The sequence below is a fragment of the Heptranchias perlo genome, unplaced genomic scaffold (genome assembly GCF_035084215.1).
Source record: "Heptranchias perlo isolate sHepPer1 unplaced genomic scaffold, sHepPer1.hap1 HAP1_SCAFFOLD_164, whole genome shotgun sequence".
Taxonomy (NCBI): Eukaryota; Metazoa; Chordata; class Chondrichthyes; order Hexanchiformes; family Hexanchidae; genus Heptranchias; species Heptranchias perlo.
The window spans coordinates 296877-311423 of NW_027138903.1; the positions used below are offsets into that span (position 1 = coordinate 296877).

General features: G+C 42.9%; 1 protein-coding gene and 1 long non-coding RNA gene across 3 annotated transcripts in view; one reads left to right on the top strand and one right to left on the bottom strand.

The window, feature by feature from the left end:
- LOC137309456 (uncharacterized) overlaps positions 1-14547 on the bottom strand; it is a 57261-nt gene that overhangs the window by 12003 nt on the left and 30711 nt on the right. The gene's annotated exons all lie outside the window — the stretch shown is intronic.
- LOC137309455 (zinc finger protein 91-like) overlaps positions 6572-14547 on the top strand; it is a 69296-nt gene continuing 61320 nt past the window's right edge. The window contains exons 1-2 of the mRNA XM_067977660.1: positions 6572-6670; positions 10823-11943. Of these exons, the coding sequence (XP_067833761.1) occupies positions 10946-11943 (998 nt within the window). The 5' untranslated portion in view covers positions 6572-6670; positions 10823-10945. The remainder of the gene's footprint in view (positions 6671-10822; positions 11944-14547) is intronic.

Consider the following 14547-nt stretch of genomic DNA (forward strand, 5'->3'; position numbering starts at 1 on the left):
ATAACTTCACATATTTCCACATTATATTCCATCTGCCATGTTCTTGCCCACTCACTTAGCTTGTCTATATCCCATTGAAGCCTCTTTGCATCCTCCTCACAACTCACATTCCCACCTAGTTTTGTGTCATCAGCAAACTTGGAAATATTATATTTGGTCCCCTCATCCAAATCATGGATATAGATTGTGAATAGCTGGGGCCCAAGCACCGATCCCTGTGATACCCCACTAGCCACAGTCTGCCAACCTGAAAAAGACCCGTTTATTCCTACTCTCTGTTTTCTGTCTGTTAACCAATTCTCAATCCATGCATGTATATTGCCTCCAATTCCATGTGCTCTAACTTCGTTCACCAACCTCCTGCGTGGGACCTTATCGAAAGCCTTCTGAAAATCCAAATACACCACATCCACTGGTTCCCTCTTATCTATTCTACTAGTTACATCCTCAAAGAACTCCAACAGGTTTGTCAAACATGATTTCCCTTTCATAAATCCATGTTGACTCTGCCAAATCCTATTATTATTTTCTAAGTGTCCTATTATCACATCCTTTATAATAGATTCTAGCATTTTCCCTGCTACTGATGTCAGGCTAACAGGTCTGTAGTTCCCTGTTTTCTCTCTCCCTCCTTTTTTAAATAGTGGGGTAACATTTGCTACCCTGCAATCTGCAGGAACCGTTCCAGAATCTATAGAATTTTGGAAGGTGACAGCCAATGCATCCACTATCTCTATAGCCACCTCTTTCAAAACCCTGGAATGTAGATCATCAGGTCCTTGGGATTTATCGACCTTCAGTCCCACTAATTTCGCTAGTACTATTTTTTTTACCAATACTAATTTCTTTCAGTTCCTCATTCTCACCAGACCCTTGGTTCTCTAGTATTTCTGGGAGTTTTTTTGTGTTTTCTTCCGTGAAGACAGACACAAAGTATTTGTTTAATTTCTCTGCCATTTCCTTATTCCCCATTATAAATTCTCCCGTCTCTGTCTGTAAGGAACCTACATTTGCCTTCGCCAGTCTTTCCTTTTGACCCCTGGATGGCACCACTGTATACTTCCCTCCAGAAAAACAACCGTTCACCGCTACTCTCTGCTTTCTGTCTCTTAGCCAATTTTATAACCACGCTGGCACCGTCCCTTTTATTCCATGGGCCTCAATTTTGCTAACAAGTCTATTAAGTGGTACTTTATCAAATAGCTTTTGATTTTTTTTCCTGATCTTGTGTACATGGACTTTCAAAAGGTGATTGAATGAATGTTTCCCTTGTTTCTTGGAGACCAGAACTGGACACAATATTCAAGGTGTGATCTAACCACAGTATTATAAAGTTTGATCAATGTTTCTATCAATATATGTCTAACTTATGGGGCTCAATTTTACCATGGTGACGGGTTGGCAGCAGGGGGGTAAAGGTCCGCATGGCAAACCCGCATGAAGCAAACTTACCGTTTCCGACGCGATCGCGTGCTGATTGATAGTGGTTAACGTCCTCTCCGGGTTTCGCCCCCGGCAGCTAGCCTGATTGACAGGCTGGCCGCCGTCAGGAGCTGCAATGCGGGCGGGTGGGAGGGCGAGGGCAAGAAAGAGAGAGAGCGAAACGTCATCCAACACTGGAACAGAAGACCAGGGTGGGGGGAGAATGGAAGATCCAGCGCTGGACTGGAAGACTGGGAAGGTGGGAGGAGGGTAAGAGGGGAAGATTGGTGGGGGAGAGGGGAAGATCGGGGGGGTGAAGAGGGAGACATCGGGAGGGTGAAGAGGGGGACATCAGGCGTAAATCAGAAGTGGTGGGCAAGCCGCCCAGGTAAGTTAAAAATCTTTCCAATCCCTTCATCTGTCACAGGTAAAGTGCCTTAAGTACCTCATTTGGCTCTTTAACTGTCATCCCGCCAGCTTTAAGTGCCAGCGGGACTTCCGTTTTCAGATCACCCAGGCGCACACAGGTGGGTCCCTGGGAAACTCGGGAGTCGGCAGGTTGGAGCTGGCTTCCAAACCCGAACGGGATTTTCGCGATTTTTGGAGCCCCCCCCTGCCCCCAACTGCCTCATAAAATCACCCCCATATTCTTTTTTTTTATTCATTCATGGGATATGGGCGTTGCTGGTGAGGCTGGCATTTATTGCCCATCCCTAATTGCCCTTGAGAAGGTGGTGGTGAGCCGTCTTCTTGAACCACTGCAGTCCGTGTGGTGAAGGTTCTCCCACAGTGCTGTTAGGAAGGGAGTTCCAGGATTTTGACCCAGCGACGAGGAAGGAACAGCGGTATATTTCCAAGTCAGGATGGTGTGTGACTTGGAGGGGAACGTGCAGGTGGTGTTGTTCCCATGTGCCTGCTGCCCTTGTCCATCTAGGTGGTAGAGGTCGCGGGTTTGGGAGATGCTGTCGAAGAAGCCTTGGCGAGTTGTTGCAGTGCATCCTGTGGATGGTACTCACTGCAGCCACTGTGCGCCGGTGGTGAAGGCAGTGAATGTTTAGGGTGGTGGATGGGGTGCCAATCAAGCGGGCTGCTTTGTCCTGGATGGTGTCGAGCTTCTTGAGTGTTGTTGGAGCTGCACTCATCCAAGCAAGTGGAGAGTATTCCATCACACTCCTGACTTGTGCCTTGTAGATGGTGGAAAGGCTTTGGTGAGTCAGGAGGTGAGTCACTCGCCGCAGAATACCCAGCCCCTGACCTGCTGTTGTAGCCACAGTATTTATATGGCTGGTCCAGTTAAGTTTCTGGTCAATGATGACCCCCAGGATGTTAATGGTGGGGGATTCGGCGATGGTAATGCCATTGAATGTCAAGGGGAGGTGGTTAGACTCTCTCTTGTTGGAGATGATCATTGCCTGGCACTTGTCTGGCGCAAATGTTACTTGCCACTTATAAGCCCAAGCCTGGATGTTGTCCAGGTCTTGCTGCATGCAGGCTCGGACTGTTTCATTATTTGAGGGGTCGCGAATGGAACTGAACAATGTGCAATCATCAGCGAACATCCCCATTTCTGACCTTATGATGGAGGGAAGGTCATTGATGAAGCAGCTGAAGATGGTTGGGCCTAGGAACTCCTGCAGCAATACCCTGGGGCTGAGATGATTGGCCTCCAACAACCACTACCATCTTCCTTTGTGCTAGGTATGACTCCAGCCACTGGAGAGTTTTTTGTGGCTATTTAGTTCAACATTCAATTTGCTTTATTGATTGCTGCTCTACATTGGTTGGGCATAATTAGCGTTGAGTCTACTAAGACTCCCCGGTAGATTTTGGTGTGGGTCCATTTTCTAGCCTAGACTTGGCGCTGCGTGACAAGTATGTGCCCGAACCAAGAGGCCCGAGGATTGATGGGAATTGGTCGTTGGGCGTTATCGGCATATTCGACATGAGCTTCTGGCACTGGTCGTGCCTCCACGGGCAGCTCACCTGAATGAGGTGATAAATGTTGGGCCACCTGCCTTGCCAACACAGGCCTTCAGCTAAGTCCCGGGAGGGGGGGACTGGAGTGGGCTACTAGGGGAGAGAGATGATCATGACTTCTGTAGAGTTGGAGGAGCACTCCTGTCCAGGACGCCTTGTGAAGGGCCTCACGAGTTTAGCAGTAGGACCAATGCCAACGCAGATTGTGCGCAGGCAGTCCCACTGCTAAATCTGTAAACTTTGCGCCTGTTTTACACCCAAAAAATTCTACCCCCAGGTCTCTTTCAACTTCACTCTTAGCTATTCATGGAGTATATTATTATTTTTCTTTCCTATATGCAATACTTTAGACTTGTCTGCATTGAATTTTATTTGCAACTGTTCTTACCACTTGGCCAACTCATGGCACCCCACTCAGTACTTCCTCCCGCTCCCACATAATTCTTCTGACAAGTACTCGTTGCTTCTTACCCTTTCGCCAGTATCTTATCCATTCCCAGGGTTAACCGTGAATCACCACAGCTTTGATTTTAACTAATAGTCTTTTGTGCAGAACTTTATCAAAAATATTTTGGAAGTCAAAGTACAACATGCCAAAGGGCTTTTTTCAAAGAAGTTGAGGGCAATAACTTCACCTTCTGAATCCATGTTGACTGCTGTATACTTGGTTATTGTTCTACAGCTAATCTTCTAGTTTGTTCCTGTCATTCAATTCCATTATTTTACACAGAATGGAAGAGTAATGGGTCTGCGGTTCCCTGTGTCTATTACAGTCCACACCACTTAAAAAGTCCACGTTTAAAACCGGCAGTCGTTTATAGCAGCCTAAAAGCGTTATTATCCATTTGCATTAACGTCAATTTCAAAGTTGCCAGTTATAGAGTCTTAAGGGTTGCATTTATTTCAGGCAGAAACAACTGTGCTTACTCACTAGTTTGCACCTCCTCAAAGTGTACTGGAATGCAAGAACAAACATAAATAAATAACAACTCGTTAAATGCACTGAATGTAATAAAACAGCCTTATTGAGGCAGACTTCATTTAACTACTTTATATTTTCAGATGAGAATCCTTCACCAAAACCTGCAAGTCTGTGCAGGAGATTTCTCCCGTTAAGGACTGACCAAAGCAGAGAGATCCCTTTTACCTTTTCAGTAAATTTGTGCCTACAGTCCATCAGCTATAATAAATGGCCCAGATTTGAAAGCTATCCAGTAAATAGAATCATAGAATCATAGAAGTTACAACATGGAAACAGGCCCTTCGGCCCAACATGTCCATGTCGCCCAGTTTATACCACTAAGCTAGTCCCAAATGCCTGCACTTGGCCCATATCCCTTTATACCCATCTTACCCATGTAACTGTCCAAATGCTTTTTAAAAGACAAAATTGTACCCGCCTCTACTACTGCCTCTGGCAGCTCGTTCCAGACACTCACCACCCTTTGAGTGAAAAAATTGCCCCTCTGGACCCTTTTGTATCTCTCCCCTCTCACCTTAAATCTATGTCCCCTCGTTATAGACTCCCCTACCTTTGGGAAAAGATTTTGACTACCTTATCTATGCCCCTCATTATTTTATAGACTTCTATAAGATCACCCCGAAACCTCCTACTCTCCAGGGAAAAAAGTCCCAGTCTATCTAACCTCTCCCTATAAGTCAAACCATCAAGTCCCGGTAGCATCCTAGTAAATCTTTTCTGCACTCTTTCTAGTTTAATAATATCCTTTCTATAATAGGGTGACCAGAACTGTACACAGTATTCCAAGTGTGGCCTTACTAATGTCTTGTACAACTTCAACAAGACATCCCAACTCCTGCATTCAATGTTCTGACCAATGAAACCAAGCATGCCGAATGCCTTCATCACCACCCTATCCACCTGTGACTCCACTTTCAAGGAACTATGAACCTGTACTCCTAGATCTCTTTGTTCTATAACTCTCCCCAACACCCTACCATTAACGGAGTAGGTCCTGGCCCGATTCGATCTACCAAAATGCATCACCTCACATTTATCTAAATTAAACTCCATCTGCCATTCATCGGCCCACTGGCCCAATTTATCAAGATCCCGTTGCAATCCTAGATAACCTTCTTCACTGTAAACCTTTGGTGACAAGTGATCAAAATAAATTACAATTGAAATTAAGCTGTTTCTAAATTGAGAATATATGATTTAACTGCATGAAAACACTTTAATCCTTTAAATGAAACAGATTAAGTCACTTGTTGAATCATTGGTGTTTGTAATAAAGTTAGCAATGTCCCAATGTATAGTCATCCGAAACATGAGCCCATATGTTCTCTTTCAGGTACTGGCAGACCTGCAGTGTTTTTTCAGCATTTTTGTTTTTATTGATGTTTCGGCTATCTTTAGCACATGCAGCAGCGTGAATTATAACTGTCTCTGGCAGTCTTTAAAACTGTCATTTAAATGATTTTTAATTTTATTAATGCTACCATGTTATACCGGCCATCACGTAGAGCGGCCAAATCCCATTCACACAAACGCGCTTAAGCAATGGGGACTGTACTCTCTTTGAATATGGGCACATTGGCCTGTTTCCAATCTACCGGTACCGTACCAGTGTCCACTGACTCATAATGATTGTCAATGCCTCACAAATTTTTTCCCTAGTCTCTCTGCACTCTGGGGTAAATCCATTCACCAGGGGGATTTATTTGTTTTGAGCCTTTTAGTCTTTCCAGGACTTTCATCTCATTTATATCAAAATCAGTGATTTTACTAGGCATATCTTTGGGGAGGGCATGTGAATACTTACAGGAAGTAAGCATTAACAATGTTCACTATTTTGGGTCATCCTTAGTTTCGAGACTATTTACATTTTTTTAAGGGATCATCATGTTGTAATAATGAGAAAATTTATAACTATTAATGTTTGACCTTTGCTGCTATGCTTTAGGGTCCCTACCTAAATTGCTGAGTGCCCAGGTTCACAGATGGACTCAATACATTTGAAAATGACCACAAGTTGAAAGGTTTACCCAGCGATACAATGGCTGGTTAGAACATCATAACACCTTTACCGTGTAGATGTGGAAGTCCCGCTCCCAGTTCAGGCTGATTGGCTGAGAAGTGTGATTGACATGTCATATGCTAGGGGTTAGAAGTGCCAATCAAAACACTGCACTCGGTCTTTGCATTATTTTCTCCTCCCCTTTTTTTTGCAGCAGCTTCAGATCCTGCCAACAGCTGCGAAGAAAGTGAGAGGAGAGGAGACGGTGAGGGTTGTGCAGATTTTATATGGTAAAATAACGATTAATGTTCAGGCAGTCTGAATATCCTGTGGGGAAACAGGAAGGGAACAGAAATGCCCCTTGAGCTGTGTGAGAGGATCCAGCTGAGAGGCCTGTTTACTCAGTGCTTTGTACTGAACTGTTTGGCTGGGGCTGAGTGTTGGATATTGGATGTGTTTATTGGACCCTGGGATTAGTACACCTTTTGATTTACAGGCGGTGAGGTGTGATTATCTTGGAGGTGCAGAGTGTCTGAGGATTCTTATAGATTTCCTGTCTGTGATGAGAATCCATTTCTAGTGAGAGACGTTCTCTCTGAGGGGGCCTGCTGTACAAGGAAGTCTGATGCGATCTACTTTTTTATAATCTAAATCTGTTTAAGAACCAGGACAAGCTTGGGCCTAGTCTGCTGACATGGTTGTAAGATTACAATTGGTATTGGTTCCTTTTAATTTTGACATGACACAGAGTTAAAATGAACTTTGCTCTCAGGAAAATGTTCAGCTTAACCTACTATATTGAACCAAAAACAGAAATAGCTGGGAACTCAGCAGGTCAGTCAGCATCCATCGAGAGAACAATCCTCTTTTTGTGTGTGATTTCCAACATTTGTAGAATTTTATTTTTTATTAACTTGTTACATGCTTTGTTCAGGAGAGGGGCAAGTTGTTCAATTCTAAACGATTTGTTCAAATGTGTTCAATTCGCAGCCCTTTTTGAATGAGCAGTTATTTAAGCCCGAATTTTAACTCCCGGCAGGCATTGTGCTGGCGGGGGCCGAGGTGGATGGAAGTGAAACCTGGGGATTTTAACTCTTGGGCCCACATTAGTCTCCCACCCAAAACAGGCAGAAAGCGCTAGTTGGCTGGTGGGTGGCAGGAGGCTGCCTCTGGGGACACAATGGAACGTTTCCAGGCAGTCAGGCAAGTGGTTAGGAGGGGGGTCAGGAGGGCATAACGGGAAGGGGAGGAAAGCCTGGGGCAGCGGAGATCCAAGGTCTCTGTGTGGGGTCTGGAGGTGCATTCTTGCTCCTCCCAATCCACGAGGAAACTAAACAGAATTGAATTTATTCACCTTTCTCGGCCTCTTCTGGCCCCGCTCCTGTTTTCCGGGGAAGCCACAATGGATTCCCTTCAGAGGCTTCGGGTTAAAATTGAAGTTCCCCCCAAAAATAACGTCATTGAAGTCTGATTTGCATATTTAAAGCAGGACTCAGCTGCCTTCTGGCGGGTGCCCCACTTGCCTGCTCAAAAGGAGGTGGTTAAAATTCCAACCTGCAGGAAGGCAGCAGGATCACAGTGGGTAAGTCACTGCAGCCATTTTAACCGTCTGCCTGCCTGGTTTTCGTTAGCTCTCATCAAATGGCTGAGCAGGCTGTAAGGGTCAAATGGCCTACTCCTGCCCCTATCTCTGATAGTCTATGGTCTTGTGGTTAGGGTTAAAATCGGCCCTTTAATTTCTGTTTGTTCCTGCTCTCTGTTAGTAGTTTATCTTTTTCAAATCAGTAGCTGTAGCCTATGAAGAGAGTTTGTAAGTGACTTGAGAGTTTGTCAAGCTAGGTAACTTCCATAGATGGTGAGAAAAATAATAGAACCGCTCCGCGAGGAATTGTCTGATTTCTCACTTTAGCACAGGATAGGGAAATCTTTATTATTTTTACTATACAAAGAGTTAACTGTTATCAACTCCTGTAAAATATATGCTGTGTTTTTGGCACTGTTCACTTGTTCTATTGATGTTTAATCAATATGTTTGTCAGTTAGCCTAAGACAAGACCCAATGTAGTGTTATTCTGCCACCTTCTGAAGAAAAGGAGGGTTCTGTGATGACAAAAGGAACAGGGAGCAGACACTGAAATAATCTGAAAGGGTTCTTCGTTCATTACCTGGGGATACTATGAATTTTACCAAAATATAATGCAAGGGAAAACCTCTTGGATGGATGGATGGAGGGAGTGAGGGTTCATCTAGGAGATTATGTGAAACACTGAGATCAGGATATCTAGAATAAGAAAGGTACAAGAAATCTAAAAAGAGACGTGTGACGGAGTGTTAACGGAGGTGCCATTAGACTGATTGAATCTAATCTGATCCCCAAATATAACAACGTGGCATAGATGGTTACTTGGAAGCATTCACATTAATGATTTGGACTCAGGAATTGGAAGTACAATTTCAAATTTGCACATGTCACCAAATTTGGGGGGTATAGTTAGTACTGAGGAAGCATACAACAAAATACAAGATGTTAATAAACTTTCAGAATGGACATGTAAATAGCAAATGAATATTAATATAGATAAGTGTGAGGTGGTGCATTTTAGTGGGGAATAAGGAGGCCACATACTGCTTGTAAAATAAGACTCTAAATGGCAAAGGGATCGAGGGGTACACATTCACAAATCATTAAAAGTAGCAACTTTAACAAGGCCATAAAAATACAAATCAAGCAAATCATTTCTAGAGAAATAGAATTCAAAAGCAGATAAGTTATATTAAACTTGTACAGAACCTTGGTTAGACCACACTTGGAGTACTGTGAACAGTTCTGGTGTCCATATTATAAAATGGATATAGAGGCATTGAAGAAGGTGCAAAAAAGATTTACAAGGATGATACCAGAACTGAGAGGTTATAAATATCAGGAAAGACTGAACAGGCTGGGGCTCTTTTCTCTAGAAAAGAGAAGGCTGAGGGGTGACCTAATAAAGATCTTTAAAATTATGAAAGGGTTTGATAGGGTAGATGTAAAGAAGATGTTTCCATTTTTCAGGGAGTTCAAAACTAGGGTGTCATAAATATGAGTTAGTCACTAATAAATCCAATAAGGAACTCAAGAAATTTTTCACCCTGAGAGTGGTTAGAATGTGGAACTTGCTACCACATGAAGTAGTTAAGGTGAATAGCGTCGGTACATTTAAGGGGAAGCTGGATAAGTACATGAGGGAGAAAGGAACAGAAGGATATGCTGATAATGTTGGATGTAAAGGGAGAAAGTAGGCTTGTGTGGAGCATAAACACCGGCATAGACCATTTGGGCCAAATGACCTGTTTCTGTGTTGTAATTTCTATATAATTCAAATTATTATTGGGGCAAAACGTCACTTGGACCGAGCATTCCTTGGCATGAGCCGCTCGCTCAGTGGGGCCAAGTGAAATGACCAGGGAAGATGAAATGTGCGTTCAGTGGAGCTCAGCAAAATTGAAAGGGAACCTGGGACCCACACCCATTAGTGGCAAGCAATATGGGTAGAGAAGTTGGGCAGGGAAGCTGAGACCCTCACTCAGTGGGGCTGAGGGATATGGGCAGAGAATCTGAGATCCTCACTTAGTGGAACTAGATGATATGGGCAGGGAATCCTCACTCAGTGTGAATGCTCCGATAGTTTTTTTTCCATGTGGAACCTGATCCGTGTGATGACTATGTTGTTCTAAAGTGTGCAATTCTAGCTTATTTTAACCTTTCAGAATCTTACCGTCATAAAATTGAAAGTTTTGGGAAAGAACACCATGGTTCATAAAGGAATGGGTATTAGAAATGAAGGACAGCTAGAAAACTGGTTGGAAGGAGACAATGTACATTCTTTGAGGAAGTAATTTAACGCTGAAAGATCGGTTCCTAGAAATTTAGAAATATGAGGGTGTATTTTTGAACTTGCCTCCCTTGCGTAAAACTGCCTTTGTGGGTGAGTCACCCATTATAGAAACCGCCCAATTTTCCTTCCCATTGAAAACTAGATGGTCTGTCGAGTGCCTTCAATCTTGCTACTTCTTGGACACAATATTCTAGATGTGGCCAGACAAAGGTCTTGTACAAGGAAAGGATTGTACTTTTAGTTTTATATATTAATATCCCATTCACTTTTATAACCACCTCACAATATTGGTCATGAACCTTCAATGACCTTCTGGTCATTCATTGACTCAGAGCTCCGAGTCTAGGGAACGAGGAAAAAGAAACCAGCCAAAGTGTCCACTTCTGATCACTATCCAGTGACATTTGTTGGAAAGGGAAAATGTGTGGGTGTTGCATCAGGGCAGCATGGGGCTTGGCTCTTGGCTCTGATGCATCAGTCTCCAGTGAGGAATCAATACCTTCAGCAGAGACCGGAAAGAATTGTAGGAGATACATAATTTTTGTTTTTGTTTTATTAAACCAACAGGGATTACAGGGAGGAGAGACACTGCAGATAGATCCTGGTCATCATCCAAGGAATGCTTCACAGTAAACCCACCTTCTGCATATCTACTTACTGGTGTGAGGTTTTTGATAAAGCCTTAGCTACATGGGAAAGAAACCATACAAGTGTGACATGTGTGGCTGGGGCTTTGCACAGTCATCGGAGCTTGTGAACCACCTGCGCATGCACACAGGTGAGAGGCCATTCAAGTGCGAAGTATGTGAGAAGGGCTTCAGTCATTCATCAAGTCTCGTGAAACACCGGCACGTTCACACAGGTGAGAGGCCGTTCAAATGTAAGGTATGTGAAAAGGCCTTTGCACAAGCATCGACTCTCCTGCAACATTGGCGCATCCACACGGGCGAGAAACCATTCAAGTGCAAGGTTTGCGACAAAGCTTTCTTGAAGCAGTCGCACCTAGTGGAACACCGGCGTACCCACACGGAGGAGAAAGCGTTCAAGTGTGAAGCTTGCAGCAAAGCTTGCATAACATCAACAGGCCTCCTGGAACATAAGTGCATTCGTAAAAGTGAGAAACTATTCCGGTGTGAGATTTGCAACAAAGATTTCTGCAGCTCTGCATACCTTGTAGTACACGAGCGCATCCATACGGGTGAGAGACCGTTCAGGTGTGAGGTTTGCAACAAAGATTTCTGCAACTTATCATACCTCCGAGTACACCAGCGTATCCACACAGGTGAGAGACCGTTCAGGTGTGAGGTTTGCAACAAAGATTTCTGCAACTTGTCATACCTCCGAATACACCAGCGCGGCCATACAGATGAGAGACCGTTCAGGTGTGAGGTTTGCGACAAAGATTTCTGCAGCTCATCATACCTTGTGGTACACCAGCGTATCCACACAGGGGAGAGACCATTCAGGTGTGAGGTTTGCGACAAAGATTTCTTGAGCTCCTCGTACTTCCTGAAACACCAGTGTGTCCCCACGGGTGATAAACCATTCAAGTGTGAGTTTTGCAACAAAGGTTTCACACAGTTGTCGGACCTTCTAAAACACCAGCGCACCCACACAGGCGACAGACGCTTTCAATGTGACTTTTGCCAGAACTGCTTCACCTACTCCTCCTCTCTGGAGATACACAGACGCATTCACACAGGATAGAAACCCTTCCATCCATCCTTCCTTCCAGTACATTGAGTGAGTGGAAGCATACCAGTCTCCAGATCCTGTTATGATCTGGATTGCACTGCCTGAAAGGGTGGTGGAAGCAGATTCAATCGTAACTTTCAAAAAGTGAATTAAATATATCCTTGAAAAGGAAAGATTTGCAGAACTATGGGGAAGGAGCAGGGAAGTGGGACTAATTGGATAGCTCGTTCAAAAGGCCGGCACAGGCGCCCATCGGCTGAATGGCCTCCTTCTGTGCTGTAAAATTCTATCATTCCAGCGTGACATCTGCCAGAATTGCTTTGCCAATTCCTCTCTTCCAATACACTGGCATATCCACACTCTTAAGTGGGATGAGGAAATCATTTAGGAAAAAATTATAAACAAACTGAGCTGCCCAAAGTTATCTCCTCCTCTGTCCATCTGTCATTTTTAGAGACTCTTGCCAGGGAATTGTGGGCTGTTTGTGCCTGAATCTCGAATTTAAGAGGGTGAGAATCCTCTCAACATTGACTTATGAAATTCCCCATTTACTCTGCTTAAACAAAAGATTTGTGGCAGAGAATTCCACAGTCTAACTACCCAATATGTAAAGAATTTTTTTTTCTAATTTAACATTTACAAGGTTGCTTTAAACTTCATTGGGCCATAGGAACCATGTGACTACCATATCTTTCTGGCCACTGGTCATTTTGAATGATGCGGTTATGATGAATGGGAACTCCATCCTATCTCATGCTGTAAAGTATTTCCATATTATTCCTGTTTATCTGAATTTGTAGCTGGACCACTGCACTGGGATTTTTAAGTAGAGCTTTCTGTTTACATAAGAATTTATTTTGTCTTGATGTGAGCAATCTGCACCAACTATTTTGGAGTAGACAGTCAGGTTCAGAAAGGATACCTAATTTATTTGTGATATGGCAAATAGACAGATCCTTATCATGTCATCATTGTTTGACTAGTACTTCGGAGAATGTTTGCAAGTTTACCGTTGAGAAGCAACAGAGCTATATCTCTACTGGCTTACTCATTGGTGAACATCCTGAGAAAGTAGTTGATTCAATATTAACATCTATGACACAACAGGTATATTTTGATCTAAGAGGAGGGAATCCCTCAAGGAATCTGGCCTTCACTTCAAACAAAATGAAGGATACATATATATATCTGGGGCCTGCCTCAGTTTCATGAGTTCGCTTAGCGCAACTGAACTTCAACATAACCATGGGTGTTATAACTTCAATTCCCAAGAATTTTGAAATATTTTGGTTTTAGAAAATGGTTTAAATATTGTCAGTAAAATATCTTGTTGTTTATCTGCTTACTTCTGTATAAATTTACACCTTGCAATAAATTTGATTTTTAGCTTTAGCCTAATTTGTATAGTCGTAAGCATGCTGTTTTCCACATATTAAAATGATCAGGAACATACACTAAGCATCATATAGATATCTTCTATTGCAAAATATTTCAATAAATTGTAATTGCTTCTGCTGCACCTTGCTAGCCCATGCACTCTACCTACAAGGTATATCATTTTCAGTTGGTAATGGTTGTGAATCTGCACAAGGAAAGTGCCTTGTTGCCATTAGCACGAATAACGAATATTCAAAAGCTCGATTCATAACAGTGGTTATCGGGGTACCTGCCGCTAACCATTAGTAGCTGGAAACAGGTGACCAATTTTTTTGAATTATGTGGTTATTGGGTAACCATTTGTAAATAACTACTGTTTGTGCACTTTAAAACCAATTGTATTTGTCAAATTATGACACTTCCCATTTTTATATTCAGGGTAATTTTCACAATATTCAAATATCCTAGTTCCATCATTAATTCTCTGTGCTATGTAAAGTTTTCCTTAATTTTTTCTATTTACATCTCCATGCTTCAGGCATTATGTCATGGGATTGAGAATAGCAGTTTCACAGTTCATATTGTCCATCAGATTGACACGAGAAAAAGCCATGAATACTTTACCACTCAAAGATGATAAATGCCATTCATTCCAGACAGCTTTGTTCCACTTATTATGGTTTGCTTGAATAAAAGCATCAGTATTGTCTGCTTTAGAATTTTAAATTAAATTTGGTTTCATAAAATTAATTCCAGAAGAGTGATTTGACCCTCACCTACAAGAATCACTTTTGATACAAGATCCTCTGCCAGTTCAAAAACTGTCTCTGCTTCTTGTCGGATTCATGTTGGCATTAATTATCCTTATTGGCCTCAAATTTGCATCATTCTCTCCTGCTTTTCCGATGCTCTTTCTTGTCTTTAGGTCAGTATTTCTGTTCTTTGCATCTCAACAACTCCTGTTCTTTTCACTGAAATTCCCATTATTTTGCTCTTGCTTCAGCAGTTTTAAGAGCTCGCTCTAATTCTTTCAGCAACATGTAAAACTCCACTGGGTACTTCCCTAATTTTTATGGCTACCAGCAGAGTGACAGAAGCATTTTGAGGTGCCTGGTGATTTCATGGCAGCCTCTTCATCATGAGTGCCAGCAGCTCCAGCTAATCCCTTGACAGGAAAAAGATCAGGCAAAGTGCAGAGCTCAATTGTGCAGATGCTGACC